Source organism: Patagioenas fasciata, chromosome 28 (genome assembly GCF_037038585.1).
Source record: "Patagioenas fasciata isolate bPatFas1 chromosome 28, bPatFas1.hap1, whole genome shotgun sequence".
Taxonomy (NCBI): domain Eukaryota; kingdom Metazoa; phylum Chordata; class Aves; order Columbiformes; family Columbidae; genus Patagioenas; species Patagioenas fasciata.
The window spans coordinates 814,998-829,723 of NC_092547.1; the positions used below are offsets into that span (position 1 = coordinate 814,998).

A 14,726-nucleotide genomic window follows, 5' to 3' on the forward strand; every position below is an offset into this window, starting at 1 on the left:
CACCCTCAAATCCTGCACCCCCAGTTCCTGAACACATGAACCCTGCACCCCCAAACCTCACCCGAAAGTCCTGCGTATCCTGCTCTACCAAACCCTTCAGTGCAGACCCCTGCACCCCAAGATTGTGCTGCCCTAAACACTGAACCCCCAAATCCTGCAGCCCCAGATCCTTGCCTCCCAAAACTCTGCACCCCCAAATCCTGCACCCCAAATCTCTCACCCCCAAATCCTTCCCCCACCACCCTGCAGCCTCAAATCCTTCACCCCATCCCCTGCACCCCAAAACTCCACACCTCCAAATCCTGAACCCTGAAACCCTGCACCCCCAAATCCTGTGCCCCAGTCCTGTGCACCCCACACTCTGCAACCTTAAATTTCCCCCCAAACCCCTGCACCCCAAACTCTGCACTCTTAGACCTGACTTCTAAACCCTGCACCCCCAACAGTGCACCCCCAAATCCTGAAGCCCCAGATCCTTCCCTCCCATACCCTGCAGCCCCAAATCCTGAACCCCACAAATCCTGCACCACTAATCCTCCACGCCCTTAACACTGCACTCCCAAAAACAGCACCACCAAATCCTTCACCCCCAAAACCTCCCTCCTCCAAACCCTGCACTTCAAAATGCTGCACCCCCAAATCCTTCTCCCCAACACCCTGCACGTATTTCACATCTGAGATGGGAGAATTAGAGGCTAAATAGCTCTAAATCCAGCCCTGCTCCAGGTGCTGTGCCCACCTCTGCAGCAGGAAGGGGCTACTGGAGGAATCTGCAGCCTTTTCTTTAATATTTTTAGTTAAAAAGTGTAGTAAGCATTTTAAGAAGCCTAGGAGGCATCAAAAGAGCTATATATTTTCTAAAACGAAGATGGAACAGATGAGTCCTCGCACGAGCTGGGCTGCAGGAACAGCGCTGCCCCTCTCTAAGTGCACATCTCAAAGCCGCATATTTCAACACAGAACTGTCAGCCCAGCTGACAACACATGTTGATTTTTAAAGGGGATTTTGCACACACTGTGGTGTCAGTACGAAGGCACAGACACACAGGATCCTTCACTCATGAAGGAGGATGCCAGATCCACAGCATGTTAAGAAAAGGCAGGTTTCGGGGCACATGCTCCAAAATAAGTCAATATTTTTACTTACTTGTCAATATTTTTTACGTATTTTGATTTTATTGACTTATTTGTCTGGGTTTTTTGTGGGGTTTTTTTGCTGTCTGCAGGGCTGGTCCAGCTCTGGGTCCTCAGCACAGGACACACATGGACCTGCTGGAGCGGGGCCAGAGGAGCCCCAGGAATGATCCGAGGCTGGAACAGCTCTGCTGGGAGGACAGGATGAGAGAGCTGGGGGGTTCAGCTGGAGAAGAGAAGCTCCGGGGAGACCTTAGTGTGGCCTTTTCATACGTCAATGGGGTTGATAAGAAAGATGGGGACAGACTTTTGAGCAGGGCCTGTTGCGATAGGACAAGGGGTGATGGTTTAAACTAAAGGAGGGAGATTCAGGCTGGACATGAGGAAGAAATTGTTGCCCTGAGGGTGGTGAGAGCCTGGCCCAGCTTGGCCAGAGAGGTGGTGGATGAACCATCCCTGGAGACATCCCAGGCCAGGCTGGGTAAAGATGTCCCTGCTGCGCTGCCTTTTTTCTTTTTTTTTTTTTAATTAGCAAAAAACTAAATAAGGATGATGCACAAGATTTGCCATCAGGGAGCTGTGCAGGGACAAACTTTTAGCCTCGTACTTCAGCAGTCGTCATCCTGCAAAAAACGCCCATCATCGGGGACTGAGCGCAGGGAGCCAGCCCAGCACATGCTATGAGTGCTCTGAATGAGCCTCCGGTTCCTCTTCCCCCCCAGGAACACACTGGTTTGAGACAATGAGTGTCCTGAGGACCCAGGTGTAGAGGTAAATTACGTTTTGAAAAACTAGGTGGGAATAATAAGAATTATTAATTAGCCTTTCTTTCAAGGTGTAAGCAAGGCTGGCGAAGAACAGATGAAATGTAGAAAGCAGCAGTAAAAAAAAATCTTTGGATTCCCACTCCACACGTGAGCACAGAGAAGCAGTTTGCTCCAAAGTGGAGGATTTCTCCCCAGGCAGTGACCAGTGTGACAAGTCACGGAATCCCAGAATGTCAGGGGTCGAAGGGACCTGGAAAGCTCATCCAGTGCAATCCCCCCATGGAGCAGGAACACCCAGCTGAGGTTCCACAGGAAGGGGTCCAGGCGGGTTTGAATGTCTGCAGAGAAGGAGACTCCACAACCTCCCTGGGCAGCCTGGGCCAGGCTCTGCCACCCTCACCAGGAAGAAGTTTCTTCTCGTATTTAAGTGGAACCTCCTCTGTTCCAGTTTGCACCCATTGCCCCTTGTCCTATCACTGGTTGTCACCCAGAAGAGCCTGGCTCCATCCTCCTGACACTGCCCCTTTCCATATTGATCCCCATGAATGAGTCACCCCTCAGTCTCCTCTTCTCCAGCTCCAGAGCCCCAGCTCCCTCAGCCTTTCCTCACACGGGAGATGCTCCACTCCCTTCAGCATCTTGGTGGCTGCGCTGGACTCTCTGCAGCAGTTCCCTGTCCTTCTGGAACTGAGGGGCCACCACTGGACACAATATTCCAGGTGTGGTCTCCCCAGGGCAGAGCAGAGGGGCAGGAGAACCTCTCTGACCTACTGACCACCCCCTTCTAACCCACCCCAGGTACCATTGGCCTTCCTGGCCACAAGGGCCCAGTGCTGGCTCATGGTCACCCTGCTGTCCCCAGGACCCCCAGCTCCCTTTCCCTTACACTGCTCCCACCGAAGGGCAAGCACTTACAGCAATCTTGGCCTTGATACTGGCCAGCTTGTCCTGGGCAGCCGCCAGCTCGGCGTTGGCCCTGCTCAGAGCCTGCCGCTTGGGCTGCACCTCGCAGAACACAGCGTGGAACCGCACCATGTTCACCACCCAGGAGCAGAGCCCGGCCGCCGCCAAGGACTTGGTGGTCACAAATTCGGGTTTAAACTTGGGATCCTGTAAATAGGGCTGAAGGGCTTTGAGGCAGTTCTCATGGATGTTCTCCTTGTCGAACTTGATCAAGGAGTCCAGGAAGCCATCCACCCTGGCCATGGCGGCCAGACCTGCACATGAAGAACCAGTCACCCTGCTGCTGCTCGGGAAATTCATTAAAAATACCCGTCTTTATCTACATATTTCAGACATGAAATGACATTTACCGTCTTTCCATTCTCTTGTTGCTGGGTTAATGATGCCAAAGAGCTCATCATTGGTGACTGCCTTGGGGTTGAGGTCTGTCCAGACAGGACGTCGCTTCATTATCTGGTAAGTCCTGTTCAGGGATCTCATCACCTGAGACTTGCCCGTGCCTGCGTTACCCACCACGAAGACAGAGTGCCGGACCGTCAGCAACTCCTCCAGCTGCACCACCTGAGAAAAACACTCCCAAATTTTAGACAAAGATGCCAAACTGAAGTTCAGGTCTATAAAATAGGTCCCACTGGGCCACCTCTTTAGAAAGACGTGACCCTGAGACACAAGCAGATTTGACAATTGAGTTTGGTCCAGCCACTCTAATCACAATGGGTGAAATCCTCAGCCTGCAGATAAACTTTCAGCGCTGTTTATACTTGACAACCACCACCTGATGAGGCCCTGCTCTCCAGGGGCTACACTTTCATGAGCCTACAAAAGTTGGCCCCTTTGGAAGCCCAGAGACTGATCCAGTGCTGACTTCAGGAGCAGGTGCAGCTGCCTCAGACCCAGCACAGCTGACTGCCCTCCAGCGAGATCTGCCTGCAAGGACAATGCTGTGCAGAGCTCTCTTTGTAGAAGCAAAGCTGTTTGAGAAAACCCAAATGATTTGATGGCGATGTGGGTGTAGCAGAAGATCTCTTGGTCTTACTTTGAGCACAAAGTTGTCCTCAGCCTGCAGCCGGAGGTCCAGCACAGCCTGCCTCACAAACGACTCAAAATTCAGGTCACGCTTCCGAGGCACATCCAGTGCAGGGAATAGATCCCCAATCAGCCCCATAAACACCGGCACATCATCCGTCACAATCTTGGGGATGTTGAAGTCACGAAGAGAGCGCATCAGAACCTGGTCTTCGGGTCGCTCTGGGTCATCTCGCTTGAGGGAGCCAGCAACAACCAGCACTGACTTAATGGCACGCAAGCCCCAGTCGTAGTGATCCTACACCAGAGGAAGAAAAAAAAAGAGGCATGAGTTTATGCTTAGACAGTACCATGTAGGGTGAAGAACCACCATTCCCAAACTGCCAGACTAGTAAGCAATGAAAATACATCTAAATCTGTTATTTGCATTGTGGCCAGAGACCTTCTCCAGCCTGAGTGACCTGGTTTCCATCTCAGTAGGTGAGATTCCCGTCAGGGACAGTATTAAAGAGTCAAATAATTCAGCTGTTCAGACCATCACATGGGCTCACAGTTGGCAGTAAGACAGCAGCAGGATTTGCACTCCAGAGACCAAAGCAATTTGTTTCACCTAAATCATAAAGCACCTATAGCAAGGCCAGCCAGCCCCCTGCATCTGCAGGAGCCACCAAGGTGAAAGGCTTGTGAGTCCATTATGAGGCCCCAAAGACCCAAGTTTCTCCACCCTGCCCATCACAAGATGACAAGCCTGTTTGGTCTCAGAGGAGGTCCAGGAATAAGGGGTCAGTAAAGACATTGCTGAAAAAGTACCACAAAACGGCATGAGAAGAACTCTCAAGCCAACAAACAACTGTTCATATTTCTGTCCTGTTAACACCCTCCAGAGCACAGCTCGACAGCTGACTGCTCTGTGTGGGAGGCCATGGCTTCCACCAGGCCCCTCAAGGCACAGCACCAAGTTTCTGCGACAGAGCATATCCCACCCAGCCTCATGCTGGCACAGCCAAGATCAGGTTTGTATCATCAGGAATCCTGATTCAGGTCTCCTCTGGACCCAGCTTCGATCTACACAAATAATGACAAGGAAAAATCTGATTTGCTTTGCACTGACAGTAACTCTAACAAGACCTGGAACCAGCCTAAGGCTGAACTCAGAGAGGGACACCATAAACCCTTTGCAGGCAGGAGAATCAATAGGAAGAGACTGGAAAGCAAAAGGTCACTGAATACTACCCCAAACATGGTGTCATTTAAACTCACTGAAAGGTCTCCCATTAATGCAGCTGGTCAAATGCTTTTGTCCCTGCAGATGCTCCAGTACAGCAGTCTGAAAATTTTATTGCTCCGATGATCACCAACCCTCTCCTCCCCCAGCAGCCAGTGCAAATGCAGCCATTAAATAAAAGCTGTGAAACGTTAGCCATGGAGCTGAGCAGCACAGTGCCATGTTTCTGCTGATTTTGGAGATTCATCATACCACTCAGCCACAGAATCAGGCTCACCTGCTTGGACAGGAGCTCTTTGCAGAGTTGGTAGAGAGTAATGAACTTCCTGGCTAACACCCGGGCCTCGATGAATCCCTCAGCCACCAACATAATTTCACAGATCAGCTCAAAGTCTGGCACAACCATCGCACACGGCCTAAAATGACAGGTGAGGAGGCATTGCAGAACAAGTATTTCTTGACTACAGGTCTTATAGGCAGCGCATTTGCAGCTTCATCTTCTAGGCCTTCTTTTACGAGCCAGGTCACCCTCTGCCTTCCCCACGACAAGGGACAGAGCTCCTTTGCCCTGCCTGTGCGTGCCCAGACCCAGGCCTGTTGTGCAAGGCTTAAACTACCTGCGAATGCCCTATGCAAGTGAATTCCCCAAGGACATGAGGTCGAGCCTGGATGTTCCAAAAGACAGTTTCTGCCAGGTCACAAACCCTGACCTGGGCTCACCTGAAGAGAGCTTTTAAATTCTCAGGTAGCTCTGTTCGCCCTGCGTAACCAGGGTTCATGGTGATGAAAATGCCTACTGATGGTACTAAGTTGATGTCTTCTCCAAGAAAATGGAAGGATTTCTTCTTCTCCCGTATTGCATCCTGCACGCTCTTCACCTAGAAATCAAGACAGTACTATAGTATCAGCGTTCACTGATGAAAAACACATCAGACAACGGTGCTTCCTTCGTTACTCTTGGCCTCGTGACAAATGGGGCTAATCACTGTTTTATTTTTTACCGGCAGCATAAAGCTTTATACACTGTTTGGAGTACATCAGCATGGCAATATCAATTTCCCATCTCAGTCAAACTCTGGCAAAGCAGAAAAAAGAGCTGAAGAGAGTGGAAAGTCAAAATGCAAAGGAGTTGCAAGACTTCACACCTTTGCTCCATGAGACAATGATGAACGTGGGTCAGGAAGAGCAACTCAGGAGCGGGAAATGTCCCCAGCACTGCCTGCATTCACCTTGGCTTTTGACATCACCTGTGGGACACTGCTCAGCACATCTCACAGCAAAAACACCACCAAAGGCTCCACCACCTCTGAACCAGCCAGCCCAGCAGAGGTCTGATGTGTGAGAGAGACACAGGGCAGTACAGGTATCCACAACATAGCCAACACCCAAACGCACTCCCCAAAGTCTATCACAATATGGGCCCATTATTCCCTTTACCCATCTCACCTCTCCCCACACAGCGTTGCTCTTCAGGACATCCCAAAACCCTCCTGTGCCTGCTCTGTTCCCTGACCAGGCCCAGAGAAGGGGTAGCACCTCCCAATAAGCTTGGCCTCAGCTCAGTTGTAAACTGACCACTTGATATCACTTTTAAAGATTTTGGGACATCAGATGTTTGATTTAAAACCAAAACCAGAAGGCAGAAGCTGTAAAACCTCTCCTAACACCTTCACTCACTAATATTATATTGTTTTTTATATTTGCCTGATTGCAGCTTTGTTCTGCTCATTCCTCTCCTTCCGAGGAGTTCACCTCTCTGCAAACAGCACCTCAGCGAGGGGCAAATCTCTCTCTATTCACGGCTCTAACCTCACTACTGTTTGCCATCTCAAAGTAAAGCAATTAATCGAATTTTTCCCTGTAAGGAACCATATCGACATCAGCTGCATGAGTAAGACAGCCAATTAAACATCGCCATGGTAACACTCCTAATAGCAGCCAGGAGACACCATGACGGAATGACGGCCGTGCCGCTTTCTTCAGCTGCCACGCTCCAGCCAGGAGCGAGGGAACCATCAGCAGTTGAGTCATTCCTGGGCTTCTTTTGTTCAGCTTCCCTTTTTATTTCAAGATCCTCAAAGACTTTTTTTCAATGACAACTTTAAACTAGGACCTGACGGAAGAGAAATTGAGAGGGAATGATACATAAACTCTTGTACCTGCCTGGGGCTTCTCTGGGATGCCACATAAGGTACCAATTATGAGTGAAACAGATGAGAAGAATGAGGAGTTCATGGAGGGGTTAAGAACAATGTCTTTGACCGAAACATTTACAGAAGTGTAGAAACTTCTGAGCTTTATATCTTTCTATAACACTGAGCCCAAAAGGGAGTCCAGGAACAATTCAGCACCTCAATCAGATATTAGGATCCTAAAACACGCACTCAGCTGACAGTTGGATCCTGAAGAACTTGGGCACTTTGGCACCTCAGTTTTCTGCACTGAAGCCCCCCAAGGCTTCCCCTGTATAAAATAATGCCAGGTTTCCTCATGGGCTGGTAAGAGGAGGGGAAGGAGGACGCGAAGTGACAGATTATATATATAAGCACGAGAGCACAGGACTTTCTGGCACGATGGGGAGGCCAGTCTCCCTTCCAGCCCTTCTCCAGGGATGCTGCTGCGCTTCACACGAGACTCACCAACACAATGCACTGAGCAGCTGAACTACAGAGGAGATGAGAAACCATTCGCCAGGGGAAACACCCATGCCCAGCTGGGCACCGCTCCAATAGCTCTGTCCCAGGTTTAATCCCACGGTGTCAGGGTACCCTGGGCAAGCGCGTCAGCAAGGGCCGCAGATCTGCCCCAGATTCCAGCTCCCGAGTGTCACCAGCTGACACTGGCTTTTGGGAGCACCACGGGGCTGCACACATTCCTCCAAGGAATGGTGCCAGTTGGCCAGGAATACCTTCCAAAGCCACTTGGCAGAGCTGTCGTTACAGACACCAGAACTAAATCCACAGCCATATAGTTTTGGAGACAGGTTAAGAAAATTAATCCTGAATGTATTCCCATTTCCTGAGTATGACACACAACCTGTGCCTGACCAGGGGTGATAAGGAACCCCCAGAAGTCCAGCGGATCTGCCCCAAACACCCCTCTTCCCCTCTGTGAAAATTATTCCCTACATTGCAGACTGAGCAGCCGCAAGTCAAGGCAGCTTCTCTGTCTTGAAACGATGTGCTGCAATTATCTCACAGCAGATTAATGACACGAGTGCTTTCCTGAGGAGGAACAGGTACAGAGCCATGGTGCGTAGTGGTCTGGGAAAAGATGCTACAAAGAATTGTCTTGGCACAAATGCTGTAACTGGGGCAAGAAAAGTGACAAATATCTTTGCAGCACGTAACTGCGACATCTTGGCAGTGCTGTGATATTCATGTGATTAATCTTGAGATCTAATCCCACACCTGCCTATACACAGAACTGAAACCGGCAATATGCAATTGCCATTTTTACCCTTGCTCCAAAGACTGCAGAATGGCTCTGCTCTGTTTGTATTTATTTATGAGTGTTTCTCCACTCACCTGTACAGCAACCACAGAAAGGACCTCAACTGAGATCCTGTTAAATTCATCAAAACAGCCCCAGGCTCCCGTCTGGGAAAGGCCTTTGTAAATATTCCCACACGACTGGAAAAACAAAACAAAAACAAAGATTACAAGAGTGAAATCATAAATGGAATCAACTCCAGCAAAAAATTGATTTTATTTCCCAGCCTGTTTATTTATAGCAATTTACAGTCTATTGTGGGTATTTAGAAAAGTGCATGGAAACAGCAGGCACAACTCAATTATAATATTTACAGCTCTGCGCAGCTTGCCACTTCATCTGCTAATTGCACTTTCTCGATATATCTGTGCACCAGTTTCATTTAAAGGTCACTTGTGCTGAATTACTGATGGTCCCGTTTCCTGGGAGAGCCCACAAGCTAAATGAAATATGATCCGAGGCTACCAAAATCACTGTACCGTGCCAGACTGGCAGAGAGCAAGACTCAGCCTAATGATTCAGTGCTCTGTAGCGGCTGAAGGTTCACTATGTTTTGGGTTTATTCTGGGAGAGGATCCTGAGAAAACCAGGACAGGTCCCTCCCCGTGCCAGGGGCTGCCAGGTCGCGAGCACGCCGAGAAGAAACGACCAGGGTCCAACTATCAGCACAGCCTTGGTCTCAACTGAACAGACCAACATTTTTGAAGAATTACACATGAAATCTAACTCCAGAAAGGAAGGGAAATGCATAATGAGGCAGAGAAGATAGTTCGGGTCTCTGCCTCCTGAAGAACCTTGTGCAAATCTTAGAGAAGGAACGGGAGGAGAAGGAAAAGGCATTCAGCTTAAAGGAGTGTAGCAGGGATTTGGAGAGAGGTGATCACAGAATCCCAGCCTGGTGGGGCTGAAGGGACCTCTGCAGATCCCCCAGTCCAAGCCCTGCTCACGCAGGGTCACAGAGCAGATCACACAGGTGGGTCCAGGCGGGTTTCAATGTCTCACAGAAGGAGACTCCACACCCGCTCTGGGCAGCCTGGGCCAGGCTCTGGCACCTCCCAGCAAACAAGTTTCTGCTCATGTTCAGATGGAGCCTCCTGTGTTTCAGTCTGTGCCCGTTGTCCCTCACCCTGGCGTTGGGCACCACTGAACAGAGTCTGGTCCATCCTCTGACACCCACCTGAGATATTGATCCCATTGATCAGATCCCTCTCAGCTTCTCTTCTCCAGCTCAACAGCTCCAGCTCTCTCAGTCTCTCCTCACAAGAAAGAAGCTCCAGACCCCTCAGCATCTTTGTAGCCACCGCTGGACTCTGTGCAGTTATTCCTTCTTAAACTGGGGAGCCCAGAACTGGACACAACTCCAGATGTGGCATCACCAGGGCAGAGCAGAGCGGAAGGAACAACCTCCCTTGACCTGCTGGTCATACCTCTCCTAATGCACCCCAGGTACCATTGGATTACTCTCATCCTTCAGGTTTGCTCGGGCCCTGAGCATCCCCAGCCCCATGTGACCGCACTGCAGCCGAGGTGGGAGCCATACCTTGTAGTCCATCTGCTCGGAGCAGTTAAACACGTACACCATGATGCCCAGGGCTCGCCCCAAATCTTTCGTAGTCTCCGTCTTGCCAGTGCCCGCAGGGCCTGCAGGTGCTCCGCTCATGGTCAGGTGCAGTGACTGGGTCAGGGTGATGTAACATCTGTCACAGTGAATGATGAATGAAAAAAGGAAATATGTCCAACAGGTCAACTGTGGGCTGCAGGGCAATAGCACTAGAGCATTGCACTCAGCAGAGCCTCTCCTCTGAAAAGCTGTACGTGAGCAGGGGTCATGTCTGAGCTGAAAGCCTTCTTGGCATTAATTACCACCTCTGCTCAGCTCTGTTTTCTCCAAGAGATACTCATCTTCCACCAAGGTCTGCCCAAACCTCTTCATGTCCAGCTTGTGTTCTCTCTGGATCCTCATACAACTCATGGATATTGGGCACATCTCAGGCAGTATGAGAAAAGGACAGCTTTTCTGGAAGACCTGTCACTGACAGAAACCTGCTCAGGTGGCCTATGAGTGAACCCAACTCAAAGCTGCAGCAAGTCCCAAAGTTTCTCCATCATGTTGATGATGGACACTGGGGTGGTGTCCACATGTGAGTATCTATACTACCTGTATAAGCCACAGAGGTGTAGTCAATATAGCCAACAAAACCTGATGATACCTGGGGGCTTGACGCAGCTGACTAACACAGGTGACTAGAGCCACCTGAGATGCTCTTGGTTGCTGAAATGTCACATAGGGTGGAGAGATATGACAAGGGGTCCATAGGAGACTTTTACACTTCTGGATTGGCAGCTGGAAGCCAGGTGGGACAACACAGAGTATCTCAAGTAACCCTAGGTGTCCCCACTGAGGCAACCAGGTAGATGTCTGCTTCAAGATGGGATGAAAGCTCTCTAGACTCACCAGCTTTATGGACTGTGGACATCTTGTGCACAGGAAGACACCCACAAGTGTTTTAATGTGTGAGCTGAATCCCACCCAGGGATCTGATGTACAAATTCCCCAGAGGGTACCACCAAAAACCAGATAAGAGTTAGAGCTCGACCACTGGAGTGCTGGGACATGGAGACAGAACAAGAGGGATACAGGTGTCTGAACTAAATCCATCTTTGGTTGGCATCTCTCTCTCTACCTGTGTGGCAAAGCCCAGCTATGACATTGTGTCCCAGGGACTTACCTGTCGGTCAGCAGAGTGATCACAAGCCGAGGGGTATTGCCAAGGTATTCATAGGAGTACAGGAACTGGGCGTCACAGATGTTGGCAAAGCAGTGCCGTTCCTCATCTGACCATCTGTGCCGGAGCTGTGACAGCCAAATGAAGGCCTGGGCATTGTCCACCTGCAACACACCCACAAACACCATCACAGGAAGGCCGGGGATGCCAGACACATGCAGCTCGGGGGCCAAAATAGCGACTGCTATAAAATTTTCATGGGGGATGACTGGTCCTCACTGCAAGGCAGGTGTGGTGAGGAAGGCCGCCTCCTTGCAATGCGGTGAGAAATGTCACCTCCCCATCTCCCATCAGTAAAGGGGAGGAACCAAATTAGTGACCACATTGGTGGGAGAGGAAAAAATTAATGGCCAAGAGAAAGAGCCTTACAAAAAGACTCCTGAATAGATTTAAGAAGCAGCAAGTCATGAAGAAGGTCTCATAACGCAACCAGAGTGAGAGAAGGAGCAGAGGCCATCTAGACAAGGAAGAGGTTGCAGACAGCACCAAGGAAACAGACTGGGGACAGGTGGACAAAGACAGGCATGGCCAGCGCTCTCTGCACAACCAGCAGGCAGGTCCAGATGCATCACTTCACCCCAGGCTGGACCGAGGCACCACTGAGCCCAGCTGAGCCTTGAAGACAGAAACCCCGTGAGCAGCCTGGCTGCCTCTGAGATGACACAGATGAGGGAAGAGCCACAACCCAATACATTCAGGGCATCTTCCCACCCACCTGCAAGGCTAAACACTTGGCATGGTGTCAGGGACAGGGGAGTAGTGTGGGAGAGGTGTTGCAGGAGAAGGGAGTCCCACATAAGTCCCTGTGGCCCCACACCAGACAAAGGACGCTACAAAGAACAAAGCTTGAATGCTTTTTCTTACTTTCTAAAGTCAAAACTGAGACTGAGTCCAGCAGCCTCCCAACACACCACCATCATCCACCAGCACATGTCTTGGCACCAGGACGCAGTGCCGCGCTCTCACTCCTGGTGTGAATCTGCAGCAACTACAAGTTGGTGTTGCAGGGCCATGACACAGCACAGCTCTGCAGGCTTACAGGGGCTTTCTGCACACTTACTACAAACATTGTAGAAATAAATTTAGTCATACGTCTCCCACTGAGACCGGCAGTGATCTGAATGGCCAGTGGTTGGGCCCCCTGAAGCCCCCTCTCCAGCACCCACAGAACTGTGCTGAACTGCCAACACCAACCTTCTGTGCTATCATCTTTGCCACCACATCCCGAGCATGCACGTCGATGGTGCAAATGGTCATGATTTTCTGTCTGTCGCCCTTGGAGAGCTGCCCGATCAGCATGGTAACGAGGGTGTTCAGCTGGGTCACTTGCTTCTTGTGATATTCCTTCATCGCATTCTCGTAGCCTTCCTCCACCCTGGCAAAGGCAATCCCAACCTCGGTTGTCCACCAGATCTGGGTGCAGCAAAGCGCCACCTAGGGAAATAGGCTGGTTCAGTATCAGGGAAAATACCAAAGCTTCCTTATGTTCAAGAGTGTCGGATCCACAGGGAGATCAAGGATGAAACATCCGTGACATGAAATTAAGTATTTTTTCATACAGTAGTCACAGCAGACAGTACAACAAGGATCTGCTCCATGACATTCATTTAAAACACCATATCAGTGATAGACACATTTAGCAGCTAGTTATAAGTAAATCAGCACCTTTCACATGCCTGACACAGCAGAGGAGGAAGAGTTGGAGACCACGAGGTTGTCAGAGGTGCATCTGAGGGGCTCTTCACTCTTATCAGGCCTCACCACTTTGCCTTCCTGCTGCACCTCTCACTGCTCTGGCTGTACAGACTGCACTGCCCAAGCCCCTGGGCTCTGTCACCCAACCAAGAGCCCCAACCAGAGCATGGAGCTCAGCCTGAAAACTCCATCAGGAGACCGCCAGGATAAAGGACAACTCATCCTCCCTCTCTCCTGGATAGCAAGGTGGAGGCCAGAAACATGCCTGTCCACAGCTGCTGAAAGAAGGGAAGGGCAGGACTGATGGGGAACCCAAGAGCTACCTTTCCACGAGCCAGCCCGAGTGGTGATAAGAAGCAGTGGCAGATACCTGGGCAGGATAGTCAAAGAGCCATTGTTCCCTTGGTTTTTCCTCATAAGCCATGACGGCTTCTGTCATCTCATCTCTCACAGTAGCCCTCATGCTGTCTAGTACATGACTGAGCCAGACTTCAACCTGGAAAAGAGATTAAATCCCAGTAACACATTTGCTCTTCTTAAGTGCCTTTGGTAATTAGTGAAGATAGGAAATGAGGCAAGCATCTCAGTTCTCTTTAGACTGGACATGAGGGAAAGGTTCTTCACCCAGAGGTGCTGGACACTGAACAGGCTCCCAGGGAGGTGTCACAGCCCCAACCTGACAGTGTTCAAGGAGAGACTGGGCAACGTCCTCAGACACACGGGGTGACCTGTGGGGTTGTCACTGCAGGGACAGGACTTGGACTCCATGATCCTGGTGGGTCCCTTCCAGCTCAGGACATTCTATGAGTTAACCAAACCTCACAGCCTCCTTCAGACTGGGTAGATTTGGCTAATTCTGGTACTGTAGGATTAGCATCTACTTCCAGACACCAAGAACAGAAGACAGATTTTTTTCTTGAACTCTAGCTACAGGAGGAACCAAAATGAACTCCGTCAATGAATAATTTGGTCAGGTGTGTTCCACCTCCAGGCCATGACAGAATCCCTGGTGGGATGTGGGCAGTCTGCCAGCAGCAGAAGAAAGATGCTGCCAAACTTGGGAACACAATTCCTGCTGAATTTCATATTTCACAGGCAAAGCCCTCAACAAGAAGACAGACTGAACGCAGCAAGCTCCATTGCTGGGGAGCTCAGTAGCCGGTATTACGTACTTTAGCTTCCTGTAATAGACCGTGCAGAAAGGTGAAACTACCAGGATAGATAAGCTGAGCAGCAGCTTGATTCTTACATTTCATACTTTCACTCGTGGTATGAAATAATGAAGACTTGAGAAACAGGTAAAAGGCCTTCTCCTGCCAAACACACCCGTGCAGAGGTACTATGGAATAGCTTAGTCTCTTTTCAGTCTGCATCCCCTCCCTCACCGAGGATATTTGTAGCAAGCTTTAAGACTAACCTTCAAAAGGTCTTAGAAAAAATCAAATTAAAAACCTAGTCAGAAAAATGGCACAGCTCTTTCTCTCACAGTGGACTGCGACATCCACGTCCCCCCTTAGTGAGGACCTATCCAGAGTGACACGAAAGGTTGTGGTGTAAGGAGGTACTAAATCACCACCTCTTCCAGCTTTTCTCATGCACCAGGGGAGAGCAGTGAAGCTCTATGACGTCTTGGCAAGG

At 50.1% G+C, this 14,726-nt stretch overlaps 1 protein-coding gene across 1 annotated transcript in view; it reads right to left on the reverse strand.

Moving 5' to 3' along the window:
- Positions 1-2,620: 2,620 nt before the first annotated feature.
- The window catches only part of LOC139825774 (dynein axonemal heavy chain 9-like), a 38,174-nt gene continuing 26,068 nt past the window's right edge, over positions 2,621-14,726 (reverse strand). The window contains exons 15-24 of the mRNA XM_071799951.1: positions 13,459-13,584; positions 12,588-12,827; positions 11,337-11,497; positions 10,148-10,304; positions 8,643-8,747; positions 5,836-5,993; positions 5,393-5,531; positions 3,901-4,188; positions 3,215-3,425; positions 2,621-3,118 (exon numbers count right to left, since the gene is read on the reverse strand). Of these exons, the coding sequence (XP_071656052.1) occupies positions 2,784-3,118; positions 3,215-3,425; positions 3,901-4,188; positions 5,393-5,531; positions 5,836-5,993; positions 8,643-8,747; positions 10,148-10,304; positions 11,337-11,497; positions 12,588-12,827; positions 13,459-13,584 (1,920 nt within the window). The 3' untranslated portion in view covers positions 2,621-2,783. The remainder of the gene's footprint in view (positions 3,119-3,214; positions 3,426-3,900; positions 4,189-5,392; positions 5,532-5,835; positions 5,994-8,642; positions 8,748-10,147; positions 10,305-11,336; positions 11,498-12,587; positions 12,828-13,458; positions 13,585-14,726) is intronic.